We start from the raw sequence: 11,781 nt of genomic DNA on the forward strand, positions 1-11,781 counted from the left end.
TATTATTATTATTATTATTATTATTATTATTGTTATTATTCCAGACATAAATAAATACATTCCATAAACAGACAGACAGACAGACAGACAGATAGATAGATAGATAGATAGATAGATAGATAGATAGATAGATAGATAGACAGATAGATAGATAGATAGATGCATAAATAAATGGATGAATAAATGGACAATGAATAAATAAATAAATAAATAAGTAAGTAAATAAATAATTAAATAAATTCAATAAATAGACAGATAGACAGACATACAGATGGCCGCATATGTACATTTATGAATATATGGATAAATAATCAATAAATACCAAAAAAAATGAAAAAACAAATATTGAATGAATAAATAAATAAATAAATAAATTCAATAAATAGACAGATAGACAGACGGACAGATGGCCGCATAAGTAAATTCAAGAATATATGGATAAATAATGAATAAATACCAATAGAATTGAAAAAAATAAATAACTTATTGAATAAATAAATAAATAAATAAATAAATAAATAAATAAATAAATAAATAAATAAATAAATTCAATAAAGGGACAGATAGACAGACAGACAGACAGATGGCCGCATAAGTAAATTGATGAATATAAGGATAAATAACAAATAAATACCAATAAAAATGAAAAAAATAAATAAATTATTGAATAAATAAATAAATAAAAAATAAATTAATAAATTAATAAATTCAATAAATAGGCAGACAGACCGACAGACAGGTGGCCGCATAAGTAAATTGTTGAATATATGCATAAATAATAAATAAAAACTAATAAAAATGAAAAAATAAATACATTATTGAATAAATAAATAAATAAATAAATAAATAATTGAATAAATAAATAAATAAATAAATAAATAAATAAATAAATAAATAAATAAATAAATTCAATAAATAGACAGATAGACAGGCAGAAAGATGTCCGCATCAGTAAATTGATGAATATATGGATAAATAACAAATAGATAGCAATAAAAATGAAAAAATAAATACGTTTTTGAATAAATAAATAAATAAATAAATAAATAAATAAATGAATAAATAAATAAATACCAGTAAAAGAATTAGCTGGATAAATAAATAAATAATGAAATAAATAAACAAGTAAATAAGTAGTAATAATAAATAAATATATAAAAATAACCAACGCAATTAAGGACTTTTATGAAGGGCGCTACGGCGTCCGACGACACTGCTTTGTACTGGTACCTTTGTATGTACAGCCCAGTTACTTTATGGTGACAGCTCGTCGACGCGAGAGAGGAGAAGGTTCGACTGTGGGAGGGAGACCGACCCGAGACGGAGCGAATGGAGGGAGGGAAATACAGTCATATCAGAAATGAAGTTTCACGTTGCAGCGTCTGCATAATTTTGAGCTCCTGTCACTGTGTTCACTTCATACTCCGGAACAATAGTCACTAATAAACACTAATGTGGAAATACAATGAGCAGCAATCGAATCACTATACTTAACAGTTAATCACAAATTAACAATGAAATATACTCATGCGGAAATAACGGTAATGTTCATCAGTGCTTCACTGTTACCTTTCCCATCATCATCATCATGTAAAAGATGGAGCGGCCTTCTTCCCTGTACTTCTTTATTTTACTCAAATACTGCAAACTTTTGGCCCTAATGCAGTGATGCTCCACCAGAATTTAGCGATTATTTTGTGTTTTTTTCTAATGAAATCCTAATTTCATAATAACTTTCCTCAAAGTCGAGATACCTCCCTGAAAGTAGATAGTCTTTCAATTTCAATAATATATTTTTTTAAGTGTGGGCCGCTGTTCTGTGAAATATAGAACTCGTGCTATGGTTTATCTTATGACAGCTTCATTAAAGTTGTTCACAGTTGATTTTGGCGCCGATTATCAATGTCTTTAGTCTCCCTTATTATTTGGCTAACACAGCTCTCAGACACAGCGGTAAACTCTGCTACAAGTTTTCCAACATTTGTTACGTTTTTTCTTCCGACGCTATCTTCATAAAGTGCTACACGTTGCTCACGACTTCTCGCGACTGCGAATGCAATACCCGAGGTTTCAGTTTACTTCTAACAGGCAGCATTTTCACAAACAGAAAATAGCAGTGAATCTAGACAATAAATACTACACACTAAACAATACAAAACAGAAGCACTACAACTGTTTAAATAACTAAATGAAATGTACGTAACAAACACACTAAATTGCAACACACAAGACAGTGGTGGTGTAGTACGTCCTTAGCGCGACTGTACACCCATACTAACGCCCCCGAGATGTGACCGGTAACGCAGCCGGGGGAAGACTACCACCCCTTCGAACAAACAGTGAACTCGCCCAAACCACTGCGTCGCCAGGCCAGAGCTGTCACCATAAAGTAACTGGGCTGTACCTACTATGATAAGTGCAAATGCCATTGTTCTGTGCCAGTCCATGAACAATCTGCATTTTTACACTGGGAAACCATAGGCAATTGTCGCAAGTTTCCATTCTTAGTGACATTGTTTCCGTATCTGTGGAAACGACTTTACACAATATCATTGCAGTCTTGTTTAGAATTAAGTTCGTGAACTCCTTTCTTATCTGCTACAGGATTCGAAAATTACCATCGCCTGGTTTCCAGCTTGCTAAATTGAATATTGATAGAGAACTGACCACTATGGCTCAGCGCTCCATCGCCAGGTTGCTGACGACATTAAGAGCACTCGAAGATGAAGATGGCGGTAATAACGGGTCTTCCCTGAGGGACATCGTAAGCTACATGCGGAAGAACATGTCTGCCACTGGAGATGTGAGATCCCAGATAAACACGTCACTGAGAAGTGCAGTCAGGCAAGGACTGGTGGAAGAACTACCTTCAGAACGATATAGGTAATTCCTAACTTCCTTCATATTTTCCAAATTTTGATTTTATTTCAGCTGACCGTAAATATTTCTATCTCCTCTCCTTGTCTATCAGCTCTTTATTTGTCCATACATATTTTTATACCAGATGAAACTATGAAGTAATTATATAAAATTAAAATAATTCTGTCCAGGGGACGTCCATTTTGGTGCAAGGAAAATTCGTTAAACTCTTTTTTGATTGTAATTGTATAGTTAAAATACGATCATTTGGTCCAAAGAATATCCTATTTTGATGCAATAAAATGCAATTAATGCAATAAATTATATACGAATATTTTGGACCAGAGAGCGTACATTTTGGTACAAGGATAATTCCTCATGTTCCTTAATTACCATTGTAGCCAATATTTAAAATACGTTCATTTGGTTCAAAGAGTATCCGTTTTCTTGTGCTGGGATAATTACTTTAACATATTTCAAAATTAGACTTGAAAACATGAATCTTTAATATATCACCCGAAAATCAATGTGAATATAGTACAGATTGTGTAAAAAAATTAATTTTTGTGCTGTTCCCACTATGCATCACTGTTGACGTAAATAAAGACAAATGAAAAGTAAGATGGCGCATAAATATTATTTTCAGAAAAACAGGAAACAAACATGATAGGTATCTAGATAGGCGGAGAGATAGGTGATAGGCGGAGAGACAGACAGACAAACAGACAGACAGAGAGACAAGCAGAAAATAAGCATTGCAACATGATATCATTCAGTAACATAAAGTGCAAATAAATCGTGAAAGTAAGCAGGTGTCATGATGAAGTCAGTAGCTGATCACCGCGAATTCATTTATTGCATGGATCGTTGCAGATTGTACGGACCCTTAGCTGAACCTATGGAAGACAGAACCAGGGAACGTAGGAGGTCACGAAGCAGCAGCGATTCCAGGGACAGCAGGAGCAGGAGCTATTCCGAGAGCAAGGGCAGCGCCAGCAGCGGTAGCAGGACTAGCCTTTCCACTAGAAGCAGTGTCTACACAATGCCACGCCGAAAACAAAAGCGTCAACGCATCGAACACCAAGTGTGCTGCTGCCATACGCAGAAAGGCAGAGTAAGTATGCAATGTAATATATCAAAATGGCTGTCACACTAATAACACATTTATTCAATATATCTTACGCCTTATGAGTCTTGTAAAATTTCAGATCCTTTTTGCACATAGACTCGCACCACTCTGGACACAAACTGTACGAGTATAATGCAGTAAACTGACAATCACCGTATTTTTTCTTTCCTCTTATGTTGACGTATTTTTTTTCTTTTTAATTTGACATTTGAATGTTTGCGTTCAACAGTTCATAGCCTGCAATCGCAATCCAGATGGAGAAATGCCGTCGACCAGCGAATCTAAGGACGTAACAAATCAGAATGATGACGCAGACAGCAAAATGGATAATAATGACGAAACTGAAGACAATAAGTCTGCGGATACCTGCCCAGAACGGGAACAGAAAACCGAGGACCGCAAGGGAGAGAATCCAGGAAACCAGGATTCTGATGATAAGGAATCTACGTCCAAGACAGATGATAATGCAACGCAGGCACAAGATGAGGAGGATGCAGAAGAACACAATGACTTTCACATGTGAAACTTATCAGCATTTTTATACTCCAAATAATTACCTTTCTTGGCAATGAACATAATGATTTGTAAATTTCGAAATTATCAGTGTTTAAAACTCTGAATAATCGCTCTTTTTTGGCTATATTGTTAATGAAGATAGCCTACGTAAAATTTCTTGAGTCGTAAAAGTTTACTTGAACAGAAAATGAATTGTTGATATTTTATTATTTATATTACTTTGTATAAAATTCAAGTTTCAAAATACACTTTTTTCTATTTATTAATTTGACTTTTGATTAAGTATTTAGATATGTATTTGCGTAACGGCTATATTCCACCTACTCAAGAGCATAGACAAGACGAACAGAAAAAATGAAAGAGAAGGCATGGTAAGGAGAAACAAAGGAACGAAGCAACTACCAGATATTAGTGATTATAAGGACAGAATAGATAGGGCTTTTGAGAGAGGTTATTAAATGGCGAAATGGAAGACAGAATGGTAAGGGCGGTGAATTTAGCAAGGAAGAAGTGTACAAAAATTGAATGAAAGAAAATCGGAGGTGGCAAAGTGATAGAATAAGAATAGGGGAGAAAATGTCATGTATCAGATGAAAGTGTAGACTAAGACTGTAGAAAGTTAGGCATAGAAGGAAAGAGAATTAAAGTGAAAAAGTTCTGAACAAATGAAAAGTGGAAGAGTGAGAAATTGGAAGTGTAATTAAGAGAAAAAAAAGTCTTTGTGGAGATGAAGTTTAATATTTATGACGCGATAATTCAGGGAGGAATAGTGGTATGTTTTCAAAGACAAGTATTTCCCCTGGGCCAAAGATACGATTTTCAGTTCCAAAATCATATGAAATTCCCTTGGGTTAGTTTCTTTTCATTTGGTACCTAGGAATTATGTAGGAAAGTTTGGAGACTACTAGCTTGTTCGTCCATCGGCTCGAATCCTGCTTTCGCAGGTTATCTACTGTAGTGTGTTTTTCGATGTTTTATTTAACTGTAAGGCGAATGTCAGATGTTTTCATGGAGAATATTTCAGCTCATCTACCCAAAATATTATGTTACTTACTTACTTACTGGGTTTTAAGCAACCCGGAGGTTCATTGCCACCCTCACATAAGCCCGCCATTGGTCCCTATCCTGAGCAAGATCAATCCAGTATCCATCATCATATCCCACCTCCCTCAAATCCATTTTTATATTATCCTCCCATCTACGTCTCGGCCTCCCTAAAGGTCTCTTTCCCTCCGGCCTCCCAACTAACACTCTATAATTCATTTCTGGATTCTCACATACGTGCTACATGCCCTCCCCATCTCAAATGTCTGGGTTTAATGTTCGTAATTATGTCAGGTGAAGAAAACAATACGTGCAGTTCTGTGTTGTGTAACTTTCTCCATTCTCCTGTAACTTCATCCTCTTAGCCCCAAATATTTTCCTAAGCACCTTATTCTCAAACACCCTTAATCTCAGTTCTTCTCTCAAAGCGACAGTCCACGTTCCACAACCATTCAGAACAACCGGTAATATGACTGTTTTATAAATTCTAACTTTCAGATTTTTGACAGCAGAGTGGATGATAAAAGCTTCTCAACCGAATAACAGGCATTTCCCATTTGTAGCCTGTGTTTAATTTCCTCCCGAGTATCATTTATATTTGAGCCGTTCAGTGCAGAAGTGGTGTAAGTCAAAAATAGGTAATGAGAGTTAATGTAAACATTCTGTAAAATACAGCGCAAAGTAGCAATTAATATTCTATTTATTTAAACTATTAGTATTCAGTGGATAGCAAGTAGGCTATATTAATTATTGCTACTTTGCGCTGTATTTTACAGAATTTCTACTTTAAACTTCATTACCCAATTTTCACTTACACCATTTTTGCTCTGAACGGCTCATTTGTTACTGTTGCTCCCAGGTATTTGAATTTTTCCACCTCTTCAAAAGATAATTTTGCAATTTTTATATTTCAATTTCGTACAATATTCTCGTCACGAGACATAATCATATACGTTGTCTTTTCGGGATTTACTTCCAAACCTATCTCTTTACTCGCTTCAAAATATTATCTTACCATCATCAATACTACCGATGCTAGATAATCTCGCAGTTGATATAGCATTGCTAAATAACCAAAAAATAACTGATAGTACCCTGTCAGTGATTATAGAAATATTATTTTTCTTGTTTCGTGGGTGAAAGTATGTAATTTCTAAAATTCCTGTATTGTTATTGGCACTATCCATCACAAGGCTCTTCTTATATGATAGCGGTGCTTCGAATTACGGAGGACAGCGGGTTTTCTTTTATATTACACCGCCGAGTGTTCAAAAAAGAAAATCTGCGCTTTATCAGGGATGCACCAGCACTTAGAGTACGGTTTGAATGCTTTCTTTTTGCTTCAGTTTACCAATTGAGGGTATTGACAAGAGAATAGCCTATTGAATGAATGGCATGCAATATATATTCTCGTCATATGAAACGACATTCCGAAATTAGTCCTAACTGACAAAAAATTGTGTGTATGTATGTATGTATGTATGTATGTATGTATGTATGTATGTATGTATGTATGTATGTATGTATGTATGTATGTATGTATGTATGTATGTATGTATGTATGTATGTACTGTCATTGCAAGTTATCTTGAACCTTACATCCCCTAAGTCTGTCTTTGGAACTGCTCGGTTCGGCATGTACTCATCAACGTAACGACACGGCAAGGATGCCCCTCCCTCGGGTAACGTGACTCTTTTCAAAAAACGTTGGTTCTTTTACCTTACGGCTCTCTACTGTAAAAGAACTTGGTTCAATACAGACATCATCTTCTCTGGATACTCCGGTTTTGAGAGGAGAACATAGTTTCGTAACAAGCTTTAATTAACCTGTAATGAGTAAGTATTTAAATATAATCGTGTGTACACTCCTCCTCTCTCATCCGGGCTGGGGACCGGCAATGGAGGAGTTACTACAGCTATATCTATACATTATATAGGCCTGCATGACTTACACCTTCAGCTAATAAGTACATATTCTTATAACAATATTTATAGGCTTATTATTTGAATTTACATTAATTTACAATCATACACAATCCATATCCCTATCATTGCTGCCATCATCGCTTGTTCCAAAATTAATTATTTCACCAATGGCATCATCCATTCGGAATTATCTTCTTAATCGTAGGTACTACTTTCTGAACACGATAGAATTCTTCGATTGTATCCCGAATAACATGTTGATCGAAGTCGTCCACTTCAACTTTACACAAGTCTAATTCTGGAATGAAATAATATGTTTAGTAGAACTATAAGGAAATAACTTGCAACAGTAATTCATTATGTCGCTCTCAATACACACACTATTGTACATAACTATTATAGCAATAATTCTAAACATTACATATCTATTCTTTCCCGGAGTAGTGTGAGGTTCATTCGGTTGTTATTCAATATTATTTTTAATTCTCTTCACGGAACTAATACTTTTGCCAGAGTATTTAGCCTCTCTCTCATATTCCTTATCAAGACGTTCGAGCAAATATTTGTTTAATTTTTCCTCCTCGCAACGCATAATTTTATTATATTTGCGATAATTTCTCTTTCTCGGCTGTGGATAACAGCGTTACTTTTTCTCCGCGGTGGTGTGATTTCACCATAATTACTACCCTGTGGTTGCTGCTCCATGTTAACACTACTGGTACGCAGTGAAGGAAATAGCTCCATGTTTCTTGACAAGACATTATGCTGCGGAGCATGCGCAAACAACTCAGTTGGCTCCACCCGCGTTACTCGCTTCCTTCCCTCTGCCCCTCTGTCCCCGCTCAGAAGGTTCAAGATAACTTGCAATTACAGTATGTATGTATGTATGTATGTATGTATGTATGTATGTATGTATGTATGTATGTATGTATGTATGTATGTATGTATGTATGTATGTATGTATGTATGTATGTATGTATGTATGTATGTATGTATGTATGTATGTATGTATGTATGCAAGCATGTATGTATGTATGTACGTACGTATGTATGTATTTTTATTTATTTTAGCAGCCCATTTTACAACACCTTATCAACATCTTAGATTATTTAGCGTCTCAATGAGAAGAAGGTGATGATGCCGGTGAAATCAGTCCGGGGTCCAACACCGAAAGCTATCCAGCATTTGCTCAGATTGGTTTGAGTGAATATCCCGGAAAAAACCTCAGCCAGGTAATATGCCCTGACCGGGAATCAAACCCGGGCCACCTTGTTTTGCGGCAAGAAGCGCTAACTCTTACTCGACAGGTATCGACTATGTATGTATGTATGTATGTATGTATGTATGTATGTATGTATGTATGTATGTATGTATGTATGTATGTATGTATGTATGTATGTATGTATGTATGTACGTAACTATGTAATATATATATATATATATATATATATTCATTTTTATTTATTTTAGTAGGATATTTTACGACGCTTTATCAACATTTTAGGTTATTTAGCGTCTGAATGAGATGAAGGTGAAATGAGTCCGGGGTCCATCACCGAAAGTTACCCAGCATTTGCTCATTTTGGGTTGAGGGAAAACCCCGGAAAAAACTTCAACCAGGTGACTTGTCCTGACCGGAAATCGAACCCGGGCCACTGGTTCCGCGGCTAGAAGCTCTAACACTTACTCCACAGGTATCGACTATGTATGTATGTATGTATGTATGTATGTATGTATGTATGTATGTATGTATGTACGTAACTATGTAATATATATATATATATATATATATATATATATATATATTCATTTTTATTTATTTTAGTAGGATATTTTACGACGCTTTATCAACATTTTAGGTTATTTAGCGTCTGAATGAGATGAAGGTGAAATGAGTCCGGGGTCCATCACCGAAAGTTACCCAGCATTTGCTCATTTTGGGTTGAGGGAAAACCCCGGAAAAAACTTCAACCAGGTGACTTGTCCTGACCGGAAATCGAACCCGGGCCACTGGTTCCGCGGCTAGAAGCTCTAACACTTACTCCACAGGTATGTACTGTATGTATGTATGTATGTATGTATGTATGTATGTATGTATGTATGTATGTATGTATGTATGTGTATTCATTGTTTTATTGATTTATTGATAAAATGTCGTGGTGTCACAGATACATAGACAAAGTCAAAAGAAAAACAAGATAAACAAACTGAAATTCTATATCGACACTAGTTTCCATAAATTCATTTATATCATAAAAAGGGTTTTTGATTAGCCACTCACGAATAACACACCTAAATCTATTAAAATTAACAACATGTGCCTACCTACATCACTTTACGTGATTCGGGTTCCGCATATTGCGGATAGATGGCATGACTGGAACCCATTTTTTAGTTGTACACCACTTCGGCGGGTCACACTGTACATGATGGGTATCTGTGGAGAGTTATGTCCTGTACTAACTAGGGTGAATGTATGTGTAAGTGTGGTGTCTGGAATCAGTGATGAAGATGAAGATGAGGGAGGGAGAAGAGGAAACCCGGTGCCGGCATGTAGCCTACTCCTGTCGAATAGCACCAAGAGGGCCGCCAGGCTTAACGTCCCCATCCGACGGACGAATCACTATCAACAGTGGCATATGCCTTCTCTTCATATGCACTGCGGAGAGATTTAGGATTTAACCCAGGCATATTGGTGCACAATCTAGTGATTAGAAGTTGTGCATCGCCATCTCTCTAAGCCACGAGGTAGAAAATTTCATGTAAACTTCTGACCCCGCCGGGAATCGAACCCGGGCCGGCTGGCCTGGAGGCAGACATGCTACCACAGAGGCAATTCGGCGGACTACTCAAAGTTTACAGAAAGCGTCTATTATCTCTTTACTATTGCAGACAGAAATCGCGCGCCGTGGCGTCGTGGTCTAAGTCCTCCTGCCTAGGAGTCACGTTATGGAATGCGCTCTGAAACGAATCCTCATGGGGAAAGACATTTTCTCATGAAAATTTGTGTCAGTGTATGGAACCAGTGCCCACCAGCATCGTGATGCACTTGGGGAGCTACGATAGATAGCGAAGTCCGGTTGCGAAAGCCACCTATAACTCCTGGGGTGTCATAATGCTAACCACACGATACCTCCATTCGGGTTGATGATCGTTCACTTCTATATCGGTATGTGAATGTGAGGCAGCAGCCGGCTGGTCGGTCTTGGCGCTTCAAGTGCTGTGGCGCCACGGATTATTATTATTATTATTGTTATTATTATTATTATTACTATTATATTATTATTATTATTATTATTATTATTATTATTATTATTCCAGACATAAATAAATACATTCCATAAATAGATAGATAGATAGATAGATAGATAGATAGATAGATAGATAGATAGATAGATAGATAGATAGATAGATAGATAGATAGATAGATAGATAAATGCATAAATAAATGGATGAATAAATGGACAATGAATAAATAAATAAATAAGTAAATAAATAAATCTATATTAATAATAAATCTGTAGCCGAAATTTTTCTGGTAATTTTCGATTTTCCAAAAATAATTGGTCCTAACATATATAATTAACCACTCTGAAACCGAAAATCGTTTTTTTGAAATTTTTGTTTGTATGTCTGTCTGTCTGTCTGTCTGTCTGTACCTTTGTTAGCTTTTCACGTGATAATGGCTGAACCGATTTCTATGAAAATTGGAATATAAATTAAGTTCGTTGTAACTTAGATTTTAGGCTATATGGCATTCAAAATGCATTATGTAAAAGGGGGGTTATAAGGGGGTCTGTATTAAACAAATCGAAATATCTCGCTTATTATTGATTTTTGTGAAAAATGTTACATAAGATACATTTCTTTGAAAATCATTTCCGATAAGTTTTATTCTTTGAAAAATTTTGATAGGACTGATATTTAATGAGATAAATGAGTTTCAAAATTAAAATAACTACCATCTAAAGCGGTGTAATGAAATAGACAAATGAATTCGTCTATAAGGGGCCTTAGTCAACAACAATCGAAAGCTATGAATCATAGCCTACAGAGAATGTTTCTGTGTTTGTATGAAGTAATATCGGAAGCTAAATTAACCGATTTGTGTAATTAATTATTATTTCACCATTGGAAAGTGTAGTTTCTCTATATGGACATAATGCTATAATGTTATTACAGTAACTTCGGAGTGAACTGAGGGTAGGTAATATTAAAATAGCTTCTTATGCACAAACATCTTGATAGGCTATTCTGTGTATTCGTTTCCTGTATTTCTTAAAATAATGTTTATCTCAGAGAATTA

At 35.5% G+C, this 11,781-nt stretch overlaps 1 protein-coding gene and 1 long non-coding RNA gene across 2 annotated transcripts in view; one reads left to right on the forward strand and one right to left on the reverse strand.

Moving 5' to 3' along the window:
- LOC138702945 (uncharacterized) overlaps positions 1 to 11,781 on the reverse strand; it is a 96,507-nt gene that overhangs the window by 35,644 nt on the left and 49,082 nt on the right. The gene's annotated exons all lie outside the window — the stretch shown is intronic.
- On the forward strand, positions 2,554 to 4,742 carry LOC138702680 (uncharacterized). The gene is made up of 3 exons (XM_069830006.1): positions 2,554 to 2,883; positions 3,733 to 3,973; positions 4,218 to 4,742. Exons 1-3 carry the CDS (start codon positions 2,672 to 2,674, stop codon positions 4,509 to 4,511), a joined length of 747 nt encoding a protein of 248 aa, XP_069686107.1. The 5' UTR covers positions 2,554 to 2,671; the 3' UTR covers positions 4,512 to 4,742.

The sequence above is a fragment of the Periplaneta americana genome, chromosome 7, assembly GCF_040183065.1.
Source record: "Periplaneta americana isolate PAMFEO1 chromosome 7, P.americana_PAMFEO1_priV1, whole genome shotgun sequence".
Lineage (NCBI taxonomy): Eukaryota > Metazoa > Arthropoda > Insecta > Blattodea > Blattidae > Periplaneta > Periplaneta americana.